Source organism: Phalacrocorax carbo, chromosome 12, assembly GCF_963921805.1.
Source record: "Phalacrocorax carbo chromosome 12, bPhaCar2.1, whole genome shotgun sequence".
Taxonomy (NCBI): Eukaryota; Metazoa; Chordata; class Aves; order Suliformes; family Phalacrocoracidae; genus Phalacrocorax; species Phalacrocorax carbo.
The window spans coordinates 18,047,616-18,067,240 of NC_087524.1; the positions used below are offsets into that span (position 1 = coordinate 18,047,616).

Genomic DNA, 19,625 nt, shown 5'->3' on the forward strand with positions numbered 1-19,625 from the left:
AATCGTCTGGACACATAAATTCTTAGCTTCCTATGGATATTTCAAGAATAAAATCCGTAAATGCACAGCACAACAGTCACAAGGGCCACTCAAGTAAACAGTAGGAATTACGCTGATACAGAAGCACTAGTCCTAAGTCTTTAAGTGAGCGTTATCAGAGATCTGAAACGCAAGCTCATTGCAGCGAGACGTTCTGCTGCAGCAGCATCTGACCCCAGAGAGCCAACCATCAGATTAGCGCTGCCATCAACCAAAACGATAAAAGAACTCATTCAGGAGCACTGCAAAAACATATGACTGCCAAGGAAAGCTACAGAAGGTTAAAAATAACCACAAAGGCTATTGATTCTTAGGCGTTCTCTCACTAGAAAATAAAAAAAGAAAGAGGAAACTAGGTTAGAAAGACCTAGTTTGCAACTGGCTCCTGATAGCTTTCAAACTGATCGGACTGTGCTCCTTGGCATTTCCCAGGCTACTCACTCAGTTTTCTATATTAGTTCAAGTGGATTTCTGGGAGGTGATTAAAAAAAACTGGGAAAGAAAAAAACCCAGTATACCTATTTCAGTAATTTTTTGCACCTTTTCAAACAGTCTCTTTTGTGTGTTGTGAAATTCTTTTCTTCCAAGACAAATATTTAGCTAAGCACAAAGCAAAGAGAGTGTCTTTGCGGAGGGAACAGACACACATACTATTTTTTCTACAAGTTTGTCATTATAAAACAGTCATGAAAACTTAAATAAAACATTTACTTCAGAAGGTCTAAACAGCAATAAACTGTTCACTCTTGCTCTTTCTGGAAACTACTGTAGCATTTTAATGATCTTTTATGGAAATGTTTTCTAACTTGTGCAGCTGTCACATAGCTTGGTTCAGTTACGCTTCAGATGTGTTTCTTTAAGACAAAGACTACTGCAAAAAGACTTAAAGCCTAAAAAAAAAAAAAAAAATCACATTAATGGACCAGGTGTATTTTATCAGTGTTTTAAACCACCCAGATGAATCATTAAGTTCACTAGAGAAGAGGTGGGGAAAAAAATGTTTAATTTCAAATTTTTACATGACAATATGTTACATGTAAAACTCAGTTCGGAATGATAGGCACTAATTTTTTTTTAGCACTAACTGAATACAGCTAAAGAACTAATCTAGCTGAGAGCTCTGAGAGGGAGATGTGTGCATGCGTGCATCTATAAAATATGCAGACAGCTTCTATAATTGGCTTCACAAAGCATTTTAAAAAACAGACAACATTGGGTCAGAAACGCAATGCCTCTGGTGAGATGACACTTCATTAAGAAGAACTGCTAGAGATATGCCCTGTTCTATCCAAATTAGCCATTCATTACATCACTGGGATCAAAACATTTCCTTCATGGGATGAAAGGGCCAAGAAGAAATGTTTTCACTGTATTCATTTCATTTAAAATCTTTGCCTCCAGAGCTACAAAGTTCCACACCTGTATCTATCATTTAAATACCAAGAAATATATTTTGACACTTCATATAAAAGTGTATATATATTTTGACACTTCATACAAAAGACATGCAGGTGGCAAAATTTTCTGAAACATTTGCATATCTATTTCCACATACTTTGTTAAGGATCCTGAGGCTGGGGCAGAGTTGGGTCCTCGCACCTTCCAGGTCATTTGTATTCTGCAAAGCCCTCCCTGCATTTCTTACACAGAAACACAGGTATTTTGGTTGTTGAGCAAGAGTTAAAACAGTTGCAGATATGGATTGCTCTTCACAAAGCAGAAGATAAGCCAGATCTATTACTAAGCTTCCTTAAATCCAATGTTGTCATCTGAAGAGCCAGCATATGTCCTCAGACCCAGTTCCTGTTTCTATCTCATTTCTTTCTATCATGTTTCTACCTACTGTAATTCTACAAAGCTAAGGCATAAAACACTACCTGATCACTCTCATAGCCTTGTCTACTTCTTGAGGTAAAACCAGAATAACAGAGAGCAGTCCTTCTGTAGAGAAAGCTACTTCCATTAGCACTTGATTCAATTATCAAAATATTTCTGCCTCTTGGGATTATAGAAGACACATAAAAAGTTCACCCTTCTGCCTTATTCTCAGATCATCCTTCTGTACACACTAACCTAAACATTTTTTCCCAGAAAGGAAACCAAATGCTATTAAAAGTTACTAAAAAAAAAAAACCCAACAGGTTCCAAAACCATATTTATCCATTTCTTCGTGCATGAATTATTATGACAAAGCTACATTATGATTTATTGTATTTCTTATGACAAACGAATAAAAAAAAAGGTGGACAAACCTCCATTCACACAGCTTGTTTGCATAATTATGGTACTCTTGAACTGCTGATCAGCTCCACAATTTGTGTTCCCACTGATCTTTCACTGATAATACAAGGGAACAACGCCTGTTCAGTGAAAGGATGCTCAGCCTAGAATCGCCTCTCTGTTCATTATAGAAGTCTCCCATTTGTAGTTTTTTTAAGCTTTCATTATTTCAATTTTTTTCATTATAGCTTGACTTATTTCACAAAATAAAAATAACCACTACCCAAGCAGAACAAAACCCCAGGCAAGTATCTTGTAGACATGTGAAATAAATCCTTGCAATTGTTTCCATTAGTGTTTTTTGTATGGTATGGACACAGATCCTCATACTAAACATGATGACAGTCTTCCACTACTTTAGCAAAAAAACACAATCCAAAAAAACCCACACCCACCCCCCACAAAAAAACCCCGAAACCTAGAGAATAATAGCTTTAATATATTGGGAACGGTACATGGCAACTACTACCTTGGACCCGAGATGAAGGTCCATATACAGCACTACCATAAAGGGCCAGAAGACATGCATAGAAAGTGACAAACACTAAAACAGATTCTTCCTGTGCACATTTTCACGGCTTCCAAAAATTAGCAGTCCAGGGACTTGGCTAATTCAAGACTGGCCTTGGATAAACTTCTCCAACAGGCACTGATACACCTATTTTTCATAATTGTATCTTACCTCATTCAGAAGTAATTTATACTTTGCCACTTAATAATCTGTTGAGGTTCCCCCTAATTCTTCTGATTTTTTCCAACAACTCTTTTGAAGATAAGAGTACGTAGATGACTAACCAGCGGATGACTGTGCATTTACATAGCAGCTTAATAAGGTTTTGTGTTCCCACAGAGAAAAACTGAAAAATCAGTTCTTCCACAGTAGTATTTAAAAGCAAGTATTATGAAGCAACCTTTAATTAGAAAATTATTTGCTATGTTTTTCCTCAGGACACCAATTCAATTCAGTAAAAACATGCTGACACAAATACTCTTAGGTGCCAACAACTTTGTGTAACTTCAGTAGTGGAGTGCACTCCGAAGCACAGAGACAACCAGGTCATTTTTGAAGCAAAACCCTGTAGCAACTGGCCAAAGGTTTTGAGAGGGTTGAGAAGATTTCCAAGGGAAGTTCAAGTTATACCAGACAAACTAAAAGAAAAGGGGATAATAAATAGTTTAAAAGCCTGTGCAGAAAACAGTTGTAGCTTTTATGTCAAGATAAAAACAGATTTGAAAAATTTTCACTTGCAAGCTAAACTGGTTTTAATTCCAGGAGCAAATGAATACTCAAAACTGTCCCTAGAATATCAGCTTCTTTTGCAGATAGCAAATGTACTTCTACCTCACCAAATCCTCTACCTGCCAGTGTGAGCGGCACTGAAGATGTGATGACAATTCCATAGAAAAGGCAAGTTTCACCACCACAGGGGTAACACCAGCTCTGGGACTTGGAAAAAGTTTATTCCACTATGAAATTTCTACCTTGCTTTTTATTGGAACAACAGCAGTTACTGCCTCAATCAGGAATTGGTACTGCATCCCCAAATTCATCGTGGGACTCTCCCCAGCAAAATCTCTTACTAAATTCTTTTTCATGTACACCCACTATTATTAGAGATGGAGAAGAAGGGGAGGAGAAAGTAAAGAGGCAAAATTCAAAAAAACCCCACTGTCTTGAAAGGCACTATAACACGAGTTATCACTGGTCTCAAAGCGGCACTAACCAGAGAGTGTCTAGAATTTCAAAGAAATCTTTAGTGTCAAGTATTCAATGGACTCTCAATCCTGCAAACTATCTATTCCCCCTTCCCACATAAAATCATAATGAAAAGACATATAGACATCACATCGGCGCAAAAAGAAGGCCGCCTTTCACATTCATTGAGCAATAATCGGCTTCATGGTTCACATACCTTTTGTTAATATTGTGAACTGTTCTATAACTTTCTGCATTAGTGTTATTTTCAAATAATCACCAAAATTCTAAATCTATTCCTAAAATGGCCTTTTAATATAATAAGGCTAATATTAAACTAGTCTAGCAGCTAATTTAGGCAGACAGTATATTGTAATGCCAATAATCTAAGAATATATTCCAAAAAGAAGTCGTTAACATGTCCCATAAAAATTTTTGTTGGATTCTGGATTTAAATATAGGCAGGTTTTTGAATATGAAGTGCTCAGCCAAATATAAAATTAAATACTTTTCCTAAACTAGAAACCTTCCAAACACAAAAGCGTGCAGGACTCTCCCTGAAAAGGAGGTTCAACTACCATACACAGATATATTAGCCTATACAGATTAAAAGCTAAATTTAATTTTTAGAGCAAAAAAATTCCTGGATGGTTGCCAGTTCAAAGCCCAAAGCAGACTTGCTACTACCCTGATAAAAAGCCCCGTGTATTGGACAGAATTTCATTCTACCTTTACTTAAAGAACCGCTTGGCTCCATAATGTCTGTATGATATATTCAAAGGTCTGAAAGACAGGAAGAAGAAAAAGGCTGAGGTCTTTCAACTAGTGTTTTCCGCCCTCCCTCTCAATAACTTGGATCAGTTTTACCCTACTTGGTATCTTCTGTTCTTACAAGTGATTCAGACATTCTCCTGCCACTCCTCCCACACAAATTCAGGGTTGGGTTTTTTTTGTTTTGGTTAGGTTTGTGTTTTTTTTTAAAAAAAAAGGCTTCTAATCTACATCAAAATACATTTTGTGTAAAGTATTCTTCAGTTTACTTCCTGCAGGGATCAAATAAAAAATGCATTCAATTGAAGTGACAGAACTTCAGTGGCTAATAACGCTGAATAGAAAGATCTTCTTAGCCAGATAGCCACGTGAGCACACAAGATAAGTTACTAGTGCCAAAGGAGGGCCTAAATTAATAGCCATCAGCATCAGACTGAGTTTTGACATTTACTAGAAGTCTAGAAGTTTCAGAGAAGATCCTATGTCTCCTCTGCAATATTACCCTAAACCTGAACGAGCATGATGTGAGAGAGAGTGAATACTTTACACCTTAAGGTGGTTGAATGAGAACTGCCCTTAATGCATCTTTATAAATTTTCCTCCCCTAGACTCCCTCAGTTAAAAAACGCAGTGCCCTGGGTGATGGAGGCCAGCAAACCCAAGCCTACACTAAACCATGCACTCTGACCCAAACAGAGATCAGAAGAACTGAAAGCAAACTTCTATTCAGAACTGAACTGCCAGCAGCCATCATGATTTTGCTCTTTATTCTTCCTGATGTAATGACTGTGTTAAAAAAATCCATTATTTTAAACAAAGAGTAAGTAAATACATTAAGTTTTTACCACCCTCTCTGCAGCAACAAGATTTTCAGAGAAAAAGCATGGTGGAATATACACTATACTTAAGCATTAGGGCTGAGGTACATTCACCGTAGCATCAAGTCCCTCATCAGGCCAGGTAATGCCTGGTACAAATCTAGTAAATAGCTCAATCTTTCTTGGCATGTTTCCAATTTTTACCTTATTATAATTAACCCAATTTATGTCAGTAATTTTAAAAAGGGCAGAGACTACCACTTATTGTTATGAGTCCTATTATTTTACAAAACAAAAAGTGGAATAAATTTTATGGCTTTCCACAGTAGCATTACAGAGATCTCACAAAAAAGCTCTCCTTACGCTCTTTTGAACTAAAGCCAAAAATGATTACATGGCTTGATTATTCTACCTGGAAAGCAGCCACAGTTCACTAGGTATCGCTTCTGCAAGTATTGCTCTCAAGGACAGAAATCTCTGACTAGACAGCTGATCAATGCTGAAGTCTTACATTTGCAGTAGATAGAACTGACAGATCTGAGGTAGCAGTTTTATTAATTCTGCTAATGAAAATGTTGTGCCACCTGCCAGAGAAATTGAGAATTGCTGCTTGTTTAGAATCCTACAAGAACTTTTTTTTTTTTTCACTTATTAGATTAGGATTAGCATCCTGTAAACACCACTTTAAAAGCAGGCTTTATTCATATGCAATGTACTCTCACTGAATCTTCGACAATCAGCTGGTGGGAATATTTTTGGACTATTTCTACTGCAAAGGTGAGTTCTAGTTGAGAGGTATGCTTAGCAATGAAATGTGAATAAAACTAACATTTTTAAAACCTTCCCCTGTTAAACTAAGCAAGACAACAGAAAATGAAGGAGAAATGCAGAAAAGGTAGCAAACAGCTTTAAAGCAGAAGATGCTTTTGCCATCAAAAGAGCACTTCCATATCATTATCCCATTTCCAGTGGAAACTTCAGTCCCAGTCCTCTTTACAAATCACGTACAAACAGCAGCTCTACTTAACTCATTACTAACATTAGTTTTTTAGTTACAATGGTGCACAATCCCCCTCTCTTCAGCTCAGTTTCCCCTGAGCAGAAGCTTGCAACAGAAGCTTGCTAAACACCACAATGCTTTCCCTCCTAAATTAAAACTCCGATATTTCAATATTTAGAATCACTCTAAGCGACACTTTCCCATCATTTAACTGTGCATTAAAAAAAAATATTTCATAAAGGTGCATGCAGTGAACTGTACCTCAGTTTCGCCACATTCAGAAGGTGTATCCTTGTGTATAGCCATCTGATACTTGGCAAATAAAGTGGCTGACTGGTTGAAGGATGATTTGAACTGGGGGTCCTCAAAGGAGGCAGGTACTAACCTCACCTTCAGAGCAAGGGAAATAACAAGCATACTATTTTGAGTGCATATAAACAGATAATATGCTTCTGAAGGTAAGGCTAGTGAAAGATCTCCTCCACTTCAAAGCCTCTGAAGTCAGTATTCTACATTAAAGTGTGACAACTAATGCTAAGCTTAAACTGACTGTTGATACTTTGATTAAAGACTAAAAGTTGTAGAACAGTTCAAAGCATCAGCTTATTCAACCTATTTTTGACCAAGTTATCTACCAAATCAACCACAAGTTTTCTTTTCATTGTACAGTCTCAAGGACTTTTAAAACATACTATTTTCAATGGCACATCGCTCATTGCCCCAGCTTAGCAATTACATATTCTTTCTACATATACTTTTTCTCCAAACGCCTGATTTTTTTTCTTTATAGTATTAGAGAGGTAATGTGTCTGACAGTTAACTATTACACACCGCCTGGTCATTACAAGAAGCAGTAACAATGTGTAATTTATATCGAGTGCACCGATTACTTCTTGAAGGGCTTAAATTGAAAATGAAGAGACGTATAAAACTTCTGTGAACCTTAAACCAACAATTTGTACATATGATAAATTTTTCAGTCACGTGTTGGCTCTGATCATCCCTGTTCCTCCTTATGGAAACATTCAAACCAGAGCCAGTGAGACTAGTTATTAGGGCAAGTGTCCAGCTGGTTTTAGTTCTTAATGAGATTTGTATTTAAGGCCCACAATATCTATCTCCAAAACCCTTGTCGTCTCCATCTCTTACCCAACAGCATCCCCACGTAACTTCCTTAGCTTTTCTGTCTGCAATTAAGACCAAATATTTGTGGCACTCACAAAGATGTATCAAAAGAGTTTGCACTTTCAGGATGTTGGTTTTACTTGATACAGTGTTTTACAGGCTCCTGAGTGTAAAATGGATATAAAATCCATATTTGTTTCTCCTAGAAGCAAGACACATGAAACGGAGGGGAAGCTGAGCTTTGCATAAAATTCATTTTGCCTTCTGACCTGATTTATAGTTGGTTTATCAGGTGGGTCCTTGTGAATAACCATCTGGTAACGTTTATAGACCTCGTAAGACTCCTGAAACGTGGCTTTGAACTGTGAACTTGGTGGAGATGATCTCACCACCCTCACCTTCAGAAGAAGTTGAACACATTTATTATTACAATATCATGCAAAAACTATATACTTATACATATACAAACATCACACCAGAAAGAAATTTTAAATTCCTGCACAAGGGCCCTAACAATTTAATTAATATTAGCCAATAGCTTTCCAACTCTTCAGTTCAATTTAGGCTACTGAAGGCTTTTATATTTACACTGAATAACATACCAGGTTTTCAAACTGCACATTACGATGGCTAAAATGCCTATAAAAGAACTACACAAATAGTTTTCAGGAAATAATACCAACAAATGGCATGCAGATTCCATACCACTGCAAAATGCAGATATTTTAAAGAGGTCTTCTACACTTTTTAAAATCTTCTCTTGTCGTTTCATACTATACTGAAAAATACTTGCAGGACCCAAACATTTGGAAGACTCATATCTGTGCTTTTTAAACATGAAGTTTTTTGCGATAATCCTAAGGGGATTTCTTTATATTTTTCAAATTGAAAGAGGAAGCTGAAACAATGTTTCCATATTCAATTACAAGCTACTTGTAACAGGAAGTTATCCGTCTTGCCCACCATCACCATTACACATACAAATATAACATATTTTTTTAAAATCTACAAATTCAAAATTGTTCTTAGAAAAAGGATCGCTCCCTACCCAAAGGAATGCTATCACATGAGCAAGAGTGCATTTCTTTTGAGGCATATTTAAGGAAATGTTCGTTTCAAAAGACACTTAATTTTCAGGATGCTTCTATTTTCACAGATAGCATTGGTTCTGATCTACAAAAAAGCCCAAAACAAACAAACAAACAAAATTCCACAAAAACAAACCAAAACACATAATTGACAGCCACAGTAAGGAGCAAAGACAATCTGGGAAAACACAGCTGGAACCATCCTCCTTTAAATTCTCCCTCCATCTTCTAAACGAAGATGTGCAGACAAAGCCATCATATTTCTGTTATACAACCCATCAGAAAATCTGGAAGCGTTTCTGAGATGGTCCTATTTCATGGCTTCTTGTCAGTTATTCAGGGTGAATCTTTTAAGTCATCATCACCATCTCTTTGAATAATTACCAAAATAATCTTAAAAAATTATCTTCTAACACCATCGTTGATAATAGTAACTCCAGGAAAATACACATATTCAGACAGTTTCCCAGTTCCAGGAAAAAATGAAAATAAAAATAATTTTTAAAAAAGGGTTTATGGGTTAGAAAGTCCCAAAGTCTTCCAGATGACTGTCTCCCTATTAGTAAAGGATTTAATGGCAACAAGCATATTAAGCAAAATTTTCTACCATCACTTTTACGGCTTCCAAAGGCATCAACACATATCAATGATATTTACAAAGAGCAGCTATCTTCTTATCCATTTAATTTTATGAACAGTTACTGCTTTCTTGTCAAGATGTATTAGCTTAGATAGTTTAAGTATTTATTTGCTGCAGAACTAAATATTGAATCTTTCTCATCATTTAACACTCAGTTAATTCAAAGTCTTTCATTTTCAAGTCACATTGTATGAAATCAATTTAGAAGTTATTTTGGTAACTGTACCGGTCTCTGCTACGCCTGACTGCAAGTGCAAGAATACCCTCTTGTGGTTACGGAGAGCTCAGCTGCACCATATACATATCATGTAGTACCACATATATTCCAATATTTAAACTCAAACCATTCCATAAAGCACAGATACTAAAAACCTAAGTATTTAAAAAACTCCTTAACTAGACTTTTCCTTAATTTGCCTCCAACAACAGTGAATGAGACATTACCTCTAATTTGTGTGGGGCATCATCGGGTAAAGAGACAAAAACGAAGTCTTCAATGGTTTTAGGTTGGTTTGCTTTAGATTTAGAGTTTTGCAAGAGTAAAAGTTGATCTGCTTGAAGTGGAGAGCCTTCAGATGCGCACATCTGGTTCTGAAGGAGTTTCTGAAGTTTTCTTTCCTTACGTATGTCCTTTGCTTTTCGACACGGTGGCTTGCTCAGATCAGCCCCTTTGCCTGCAAGGGCACAAGCAAAGAATTAAACACCATATTTTGCCACAAACAAGTAGCTCTTACATAATCACTGAAAATAAATGGTTAAAAATCACCATTAATTGCAGACTGTAGTCTGAACATAACACATCTTTCCCATTTACAACCACCGACAACGCCTGATGCCAAGCTAAGTTGCAATAATTTTTCCTCTGTTTAATGCAGCACTTTAATATGGAAACACCTTGACCACAACTCCACTCCAGAGCCAAGGATATATTTAAAAATCTGAAAGAAAAAGACTTCCTGCTTACTCTGTCCTTAAATCATTTTGCCACATCCCCCTCTGAGAAACAAGAAAAGCTGCTCTTTAATGTATAGTATGACGGTGTACTACATCCAAACACCTACTGCATCAGCTTGAAATACTGAAAGGAAAAAAAGACACAACCACAGAACCTCTCGGCCAAACTCACAGAGAATTGTTCTACTGCATTAAACCCAGGTGGCTACACAACAGGCTCCTTTAAAAGACACACACAAAAAAGCATTTATTTTTTGTCACCTGGAATCCTTATGCAGTATATAGAAATGCTGCCAATGCCAGCACCATTAATGCCAATGCTACTACGTAAAAAAGGCCACATAAGCTTACATCTTTGCTTAAAATTTTATTCAGACTGCCTGTTTTTACTAATCAATTTACTTTTATCAATTTACCTCCATCTTTAACAGATCAACTGTTCATAATGTTCTGTCTGTGAAATGCTATTTACTTAGACAAGTCAAACCTAGAAAACAAATGGATCAGCACAGAAAATAGTAATTAGTACTACAAAAACTTAGTTTTAAAGGAACAGAAATGTAAAGACATGCATAAATAAAAACATAGAGCGGTCCAAATTTCTCAACGAAGGGACCAGATTTTATAGTTAGGACAGTAATGTAAGATAAGAAGTCAAGATATAAGAAAACCAGTACTAGAAAAATTAATATAGAATTTTCTTCAATTAAAAAAACCACAGCTGGCTGGTCCCCATGCTACCCACCAAATGCACTGAAAGGATAGTAACCAAACAAGTAATCTACTTACAAGTAGCAGTTTCCCTAGATTGTATTATTTTCAGCGATACTGAATGAGAATCCATAAATTCAAATTTGTAAAAATTACAAAAAGCAAGAAACATTTTCCTAACACTCTCAGTGCTGCCTTTCATCTTTCCTTAAGTTTTGTACATCATTGTTGGCTATTCCATGTAGCACACACAAGTCACTGAACACCGTACCTCACCCTAGGAGCTCTGTAAGAGCTGTGTGCTGGAATCAGTGGGTTTTTATTACTTTTTTGTTTTTTAAAGCAGTGGTAGAGGAGTTGGAGGCCAGAAAAAGAGCCGTAATGCTAAGAAATTCAAAAGGAGAGGAAAAGCAGAAAAAACTACTGTCCTATGGGGAAATACAGTCATATATCTTGCACAGAGCGAAAACTGTTAACAAATATTATGACAAACTGCTGAAGAAGTCTTTTATGCCATTAGCTTTCTCCTGAAATCCATGCATTTGCAAAAGACGTGCTGGCCACTTTTGAAAGACTTACCTTTTCAAATGGGAAAGCACCCTGAAGAGTGAGGTGCTTTCATGTGAAGCATTAGGAAGAAGACATGTCCAATGCTGTTAATATTTATAAGAAATAAAGAAGAATCCAAACCCATGCTTAACTACAGCTTATCCCACTTTACTCGCTTGGAGTCCTGGATATTACATGGAAGTTGTTTTTTCCAAAGCTCCTAGGAAAACATAGTTAGAGCTTTCTTTCCTCCTCTTTCTTACTAGTAACTTGTTAGCCAGAAGTAACATCTTTCTTGTCCTCTACCAGCTTCAAACCTTCCCATGTACAATGGGAACAGTGATATCCTTCTTCAAGCTGGAAATGGTGAGAGCACTGATATTGTAAAAGCTCACTGATGTGTTTAAGTCACTTCACCTGCAAAGAATTACAGCCCTCAGAACCGCTGCCTGCGTCTGTCTTTACCAATAGATACACCATAGAAATTGGCAGAATACTTTATATTGGGATCAATTTTCAAGTATCAGTAAGGCTGTAAACTATTCTTTTTAATGCACATACCATACTGAATTTACAGAGTTTCTAAGCGCACCCTGGGGCGAGTTAGCAGCAAGGTCTTCGTGGCTCACCCCGAAAAGTCCCAGTCTGGCTGTGTCGCACAGACTCCATGAGAGCTGAAACGCCGAGACCATCTCAGGGACTTGGAAAAGGAGCTAATACCCCTCTGGCACTCTTCAGACACCCTACAGCTGCACTAGCAAATATTATGACCAAGTGTTCTCACCTCTCAGCTAAGGTTTTTGAGTATTTGTTTCATCCATACAGCTAAAATTATTCACCAGAAAAGGACAAATATTATGAGGAAATTGCAGATATTATGGGCGAACAAGTCAGAGGAAGGGTTTATTTAAAATACTCATGATACATCTGAAGAATGTTTGAGTACTTCATCTGTATCAGGATCTGTTTCATGTCTCAAATCTTCTATTAGCTGTAAGTTCACAAGAAAAACTTCTTAAAACAATGAATGTCCATACAGACATAAGCAAACCTTCTTTTCTATCTGAAACTGTGCAGAAACAGCCCATTACTCCTATAGGACAACGACCTGTTTAATTTATAAAAGGAATAAAAATGCAATTAAACAATCTTATTACGGATAAGTCTGCATTTTCCAAGATGAAAACTAAGCATCTTTCTATCTGGAAAATATTAAACTGAATTTGACCTGTAACACCACCTACCCTTAAAAAAAAAACAAAACAAAAAACCAAAAAAAAAAGACAAATTAAATAAGCTGATGCATTTATTATTCACTTCTATATTTCATTTAAAACCTCCAGAAAGAAAGAAGTGCATTAATGCATCTCTCCCCTCTATAAAAGTAAACCCACATTCTCTGAAATAGAGTACAAACAATGTTTCAGGCTTGCTTTATCTGCATTTCCAGTGTTTCGCATTTTGCCTAGTTATTCTTAACATAAGGGTAACTGAAGACCATACCTCACCTTTTTCAAAACAATGGCACGTTTACACAAATGATTTACCCAAGACTGCCATCTGCTGTCAATATCCACTTAGTTTCCTTCTAAAATGAAGTTTGGAAGGAAACTACAGTTCAATCACACCAAAGTTTTTTATCAATTATTATAAAAAGAAAAGGGTTTTGGAAAGTCACACAACAAATGAAAGTTATATAAACTATAAACTATGTAAGGACTACAAAAGTTTTGACTGCATTTTATAAAATCAAAATTCAAAATACAGTCCTAAAAATTCTGAAACAGTTTTCCAGGAATGTACAACAGTACTACTTCTATGCAGCACTACTGGTGTTCTGATCAAGCATTTCTGAAAACTTTCCTTTTTGTTTGGATGCAAAATTGCTCCTTAAGCTGGTGAAAACCTGATCCAACTGGAATGAGAGTTCACTACGGAAAATACAACATTATTTTATTTTAAGATAGCCACCCTACAGAAGGACTGGAAAATCTTTATGAAGGAAAAATTACCCTGAAGTTCTCATAAATACTGGCACAACATGTAATAAGTGAATGAAATGAGGAATTAGCACGACGCCCCAACACACGCAGAAATTCTAAAGTATCCTGCCTCCACTAGGGCTTTAACTAGCATCGCTCGCCACATACTGGCTAACTGCAATTCAAAAAATACCCTTCGTTTTTCTGAACAGGCCATTGTAGAGGCTACACAAGACTGGAAACATGATCTGTAAGACAAGACTGCCTCATCTGCAACCTCTGGGCCACAAAGAGCCTGTCTGCAATTCTACCTTGCTTTCCAGTGCAGGCTGTTATCCTGGCAATAACCCATCCACCCCGACCATCTTCCCTCCAGAAATCACCCACGTCCCACAGGAATGCAGCCAGGACACAAGAGGAACTGCAGGAGAGGCAACCCACAGCACTCTGTGGGCACGTCCTGGCAGCAGTAGTTTCCAGCATTTCTTTTTCCCTCGGGGACCCCCAAGGACTCCTCTGCATGATCACAGCACGCAGAGGATCACCCAGCAGCTACAACACACGGGCTTCCCTGTCACAACAAGCTATGTGAAGAGCTCAACACTGCTGCAAGCAGATGTAGATTCCACACTGTCATGCCACAGCGAGGGGTGCTATAACAGCTACCACACGAAAAAGATTACAGTCAGGAGACTGAAAATGAGATTATCCTTTTGTAGGGTAAGGATTTCATGTTTGAATTCAGCCCAAAGGCAGCATTCCAGAAATTTTTACAATTATGATACAAAATCTTGACTGAGGGATAACTGCCATACTGAAAAAAGTGACAATACTATTAAAATTAGTATTACACTAAAAACTCTTAATATTATTGTATTAAAAATGCCACCAATATTCCACATACTTTCACACAAAACTGTAGAAATTAATCATCATTTACCTTCAGTTTTTGGCACATAAGAGCTGTAGCATTGTATAAATACATCAGAAGTAAAAAGAAGGAGATCGCTTTACTTCTTGTTCATACTTACTGCACTTCCTTACAGAAATGTAATATTAACTTCACAGCAAGAAAAAAGAGGATAAATTACTACAGTTTTTCATAATTTCATATCCCCTAGCGACACTGGTTTTCGAATCTGAAGTTAGCCAAAATCTAAAACAAGGAAATCTCCCAAACAGATAAATGAGCTCAACTAGAAAATGTTGTTCTTTATAGAGGACCAGAAGAATCTGTACTTTTTTTCTTAAAAAAAAAAAATCAGCAGAAAGCTATACAATTTTCTTTAAGCCTACAAAATAATAACACAACAATACACTGAACATATTTCCAATGCCAGTTAGATCTGTGGCAAATAGTCTATGAAAGCGTAAAAAATATAGTCTTAAACAAGTTATTCACAGGGTATAAACAACACAATTTGTGCTACAAGATAACCTGCAAAAATGAAGACATGTAAAAGCATTACCTAAGGTGTTTTTCTTGGGTCTTAAACCAGTTTCCCACTGCTGCACAAGAGACAAGGTTAAGCCTTAACCTAACTTGGTAACCAGCACTCCTACAACACCAGCCAGAGCTGCATCCAGCTCTTAGCCTTGCAAAACCAGGGAGTCCAGCTCAGGGAGAAACAATTATTGATTTACTAGGCAAGGCAAAAAGGAGGACTGCAACAACATGCGAAATCATGATGGTATATTCCCATTACTACCAGAAATGTGACTACCTGGCTTAGGTGGTGAATGAACCATTTTAGCCGAACGTGATGGTTCTCCAAGGACTGGCGTGTCTTTATCTGCACATATCTGAAGAGAACACGATTCCACCTTCTGCACATTCACCTCTTCTCTTGTTTCTCCTGCGTCTTTATCTTCACTCTCCACCCCCTCTGTGCGATCCACGCTCAGGAGAGTCAGTTCGGACTGGCTGACATGAGATTCACTTTTGTATGCAAAATCGCATGCAACCGCATCCTCTATATGGGAATCCATAGGCTCCTCTGTAAATAAGGAAAAACTGCATGAGTTAATTTCTCTCTGTATAAACACAGCTCACATTTTGCACAATTAACATTAACTAATATCCAATTTTACAACTGTTTTCCAACAGATAAAGTGACTGTTTGCAAGAGTCTGAAAACAGAAAGCTTCCTTTATGACCCTGAACTACTAGCACCAACTCATGAATGAGAACAGTTTTATTTTCTCCACTAAAACAGGGCAGTCAGCTAATCTCATGCCATAACTTCGAATGAACAACAACAAAAAAATAATCAAAAGAACCTAACATAAAAACAGAAAAAGTAAGGAAACATATTCCCCAACAGAGCAAGTCAGCTGCACAATTTGATCTCTGGGCTACATAGTGTAAAGACACAACCTACCCAGGCCTTTATAAAGGGGTCTGTTTACAAAAATCAAAAGTGTGTTAGCCATTCGATCACTCAGGCAGGTACTTGATCCTCCTTTCAAACATCAGTATTGGCTTTCAAACACTACGAATTTCTTACCTTCACTCACTACTTTTGAAACATCTCCTTTGGAAATAAATTTCAACATTTTCTTCAGAACTTTCTTGTGAGATTTGGATGGCTGAAAACGCAAAGCCTGGCATCTTAAAAAGAAAAAAATTATGACCGTTTCTTTTGTGAATTATTATTTAAGAAAGAAAAGTTAAGGAACCACTTTAGAAAAAAATACCCTATATATGTATTTTCTAATTATTTCTTAAGTTTCCCTATATTAAGTGGCCAAACATTTCATCAACATTTTTGAGTTAATAAAATTATGTTGCCTTGTACTGCATAATATCATTCCTTATGGCATGTTTTGCATGTATATCACTATAATCACTAAAATATGTCAAGGTGACCTCAAGCACTGCATAAAAAAAACCTTCCTAGGAGGCTAACACACTAGAATTCTTCAGTTATCCGTCTTACAGAAAGAGCACTGATACTAACTACTAGCGTTGGAAAAGCATATCTAGAATTACTTATATCTATTCATCTGACAGCCTCTCTTATTTGGGCTGCTAAAGCAGTAGTTGTGAGACACAGGCATACTGGTTCACCCGCAACAAGCGAGCAAGAGAGCAATCACAGGACTCCTGCTTTGGATTGCAACCCAGAAGCAAAAGGCAAGGGTACACACTTGTTTTCCTGGAACCAATCGATCACGGGGACGCTGATGTGCCTGTGCACAAACCCAACAACATATATTTCATATTTAAAGTATCCTCAAAATTAGACAAACTTGTCAAGCATTCAGTACGTAAAGCAGTAAACACAAATGGCTGAAGATATTTGAAGCAGTCAAATCACTTAAAATAGTGTGTTTTGAGCTTCTTACCTTATTGTGTATTGAGGACAACACGTTTGATTCATGATAGGTTTGTACACGTATTTTCCACTTCTAAAAATAATAATAAATATGTATTGATTTTTGGCACATACTACAAAATAAATGGAAGAACAATCTTTTTTGTTAAAATAATATCAAAATATTACATGATAAGTTACAAAAGTCAAGAAGCAAGTTCTTCAGCTTTCCACTGCTATACAAAAATACTGCCCTTCTAAAATAACTGAATGTTTTCCTGTTTGACAGCATTGTCGTGGTTTAGCCCCAGTCAGCAACTACACACCACGCAGCCACTCGCTCACCACCCCACTCCAGTGGGATGGGGGAGAGAATTGGAAGAGCAAAAGCAAGAAAACTTGTGAGTGGAGATAAGAACACTTTAATAATTAAAATAAAATAGTAATAACGGTAATGATAATAATAATGATAATAATAATAAAAATAATGATAATATAATAAAAAGGAAAATAATGAGAAAGAGATGAAGCCCAGAAAAAAAAAAGAAAAAACAACACCACAAGTGGTGCAACCGCTCACCACCCACTGACCAATGCTGCTGGTCCCCAAGCCGCAATCACTGCCTGCCCCAGACAGCTCCCCCCAGTTAATATACTGGGCATGACATCATATGGTATGGCCAGTTTGGATCAGCTGTCCTGGCTGTGCCCCCTACCCTCCCAGCTTATTGTGCACCCAGCAGAGCATGGGAAGCTGGAAAAGTCCTTGACTAGCATAAGCACTGCTTAGCAACAACTAAAACATCAGTGTATTACCAACATTATTTTCATACTAAGTCCAAAACACAGCACTAGACCAGCCACAGTGAAGAAAAACTAACTCTACCCCTGTTAAAACCATGACAAGCATCATGTTACAAAAAGCCACAGAGCACTGGACAAATAGTTCTACTTCAGTTACTCATGGAAACCAGTTACCTGTTTTCACAGACCTAAATTTTATATCTGGATTCTAAGTTGTATCTAAACTGACAACACAGCTTTGTACTTTCTTTTTAAATTTACCTTCGCCATCCTCTGTCTATGAGATCCTGGTAATCCTGAACTGTCATTGAATGTGCCCACATACCTGAAATAGATAATATAGTAACAGACTTGACTGACCACAGTTATACTTTAAAATAGAACAAGTTCTACAGAAATACTGCTTTAAATCTGAGTAGCGAATGGCGACTTTCAAATAGATGTCTTTCAAGGATCTGGCATATTCATAACCCTCATAAATTACTGATTTCAACACCCACGTGAAATGGGGGAAAAAAACAAAACCAACGTAAAATTTGGGATGTAATCAACTATATTGCTCTGACTGTGCAAGTTAAAAGTTTAACTCTCCACCTGCTATCTTTCCCATAGGTACCTCAACAAAATAACATAAAATTCCTCCTTAATTTTGTTAAAATCAGTCAGATTGAATGCCAGGCCAGAAGAACTCTTCTAAGAGGTGCTGAAGCTGACACAGACCATTCCTGGTACCCCTCGGAAAGCAGCCGCCCAGGCAGCCACTGAGCTGAGCGGAGTTCAGGGACTGTCACCTCTTCAGGCAAACAAATACAGCCCGCTTCCCGTTGGGCTGGCCTAAGCGAAAACTCGTCTAAGCACAGCTTTAGTCATAAAACCTTGCCAGGGAGCGGCTCTGATCTACAGGTTACGCCGGACTGCTGCTGGAGATGGAGGGTCAGGCAGGGCAGTTGCACCCGGGAAGTAAAACCGTACCGAGAGAACACTTAGGGTGAAATCCCAACCGCGTCCTTCGTTAGGATGCATATATTATGAGAGTAATAATTAAAACATTTCATCCCTTACAAAGCCTTCCCGTTATTTTTGATGGTTTGCCCTCGGGCCGGAGCAACAATCGCATAAACTAGGAGCATGAGGCGAGGTTTGCCGGCGATCCCCCGGCCCCGGCCCCACACCGGCCCGGGGCTGCGGGCACTCTCCGGAGGGAAGGGCAGCTGCCCGCAGGACGGAGGCGGGGAGAGCGGAGGCTGCCGCCAAACCGCCCCCTTCACCCACCACTCGCAGCCCTCCCTCAGCCCCGCCGCCCCCGGCAGCACCGGCGGGGCCCAGCCCGCCGTGCCCCCGGGCCGCACCGTGGGAGAGGTTGCCGGTCTCGTTCTTGCAGTAGCCGCAGCGATAGCCATCCTCTCCTCCGAAGTACTCGACGATGCTGGGCGAGCCGCCGGCCGCCGCCATCTCCCCAGTTACCCGCCCGCCTCAGGAGTGCAGCCTGCCCGCCGCCCCGCGCGGCGCTCCACCGCACCCGGAAACGGCTGCGGCCGCCGCCATCTTTGCTACGGGCAGAGCGCGGGCACCGCCTACAGGAAACAGCGGCCCCGCCATCTTTACCGCGGGCAGCCCCGGCGAGCTCCCCCATCTTTAGTGAGGGCGCAGCTGCTGTCGCCACAGCCCGGAGGGCCCAGGCCCGCCGCCTCCCGCTTACCGGCGGAGACCTTGCCGTGCTCCGAGGCGCAGTAGCCGCAGCGGTAGCCCTCCTTCCAGCCTTTGTACTCCACCAGGGCGGCAGGCATGGCGGCCCGCCCGCTCCCGCTGGGAGGGCGCGGAGCGGAGCGCAGCGCGGCGGGCGGAGGTTGC

The 19,625-nt window shown here is 38.8% G+C and overlaps 1 protein-coding gene across 8 annotated transcripts in view; it reads right to left on the reverse strand.

Annotated features, from left to right (window-relative positions):
• ATE1 (arginyltransferase 1) overlaps nucleotides 1–19,621 on the reverse strand; it is an 84,786-nt gene extending 65,165 nt beyond the window's left edge. For 2 of the 8 annotated variants that reach the window (XR_010375017.1, XM_064464312.1), the window contains exons 1-8: nucleotides 19,124–19,326; nucleotides 18,036–18,099; nucleotides 17,002–17,064; nucleotides 16,161–16,264; nucleotides 15,378–15,650; nucleotides 9,902–10,131; nucleotides 7,999–8,127; nucleotides 6,866–6,994 (exon numbers count right to left, since the gene is read on the reverse strand). Coding sequence is in view for 7 of the 8 variants with exons in the window: in XM_064464312.1 (XP_064320382.1) it covers nucleotides 6,866–6,994; nucleotides 7,999–8,127; nucleotides 9,902–10,131; nucleotides 15,378–15,650; nucleotides 16,161–16,264; nucleotides 17,002–17,064; nucleotides 18,036–18,099; nucleotides 19,124–19,226 (1,095 nt within the window). In the remaining variant the exon portion in view is untranslated. Of the gene's footprint in view, nucleotides 1–6,865; nucleotides 6,995–7,998; nucleotides 8,128–9,901; nucleotides 10,132–15,377; nucleotides 15,651–16,160; nucleotides 16,265–17,001; nucleotides 17,065–18,035; nucleotides 18,100–18,836; nucleotides 18,997–19,123; nucleotides 19,327–19,473 lie in introns of those variants that run through there. The other 6 variants (XM_064464313.1, XM_064464307.1, XM_064464308.1 and 3 more) reach the window with 6 other exon arrangements.
• Between the last annotated feature and the right edge of the window lie 4 nt (nucleotides 19,622–19,625).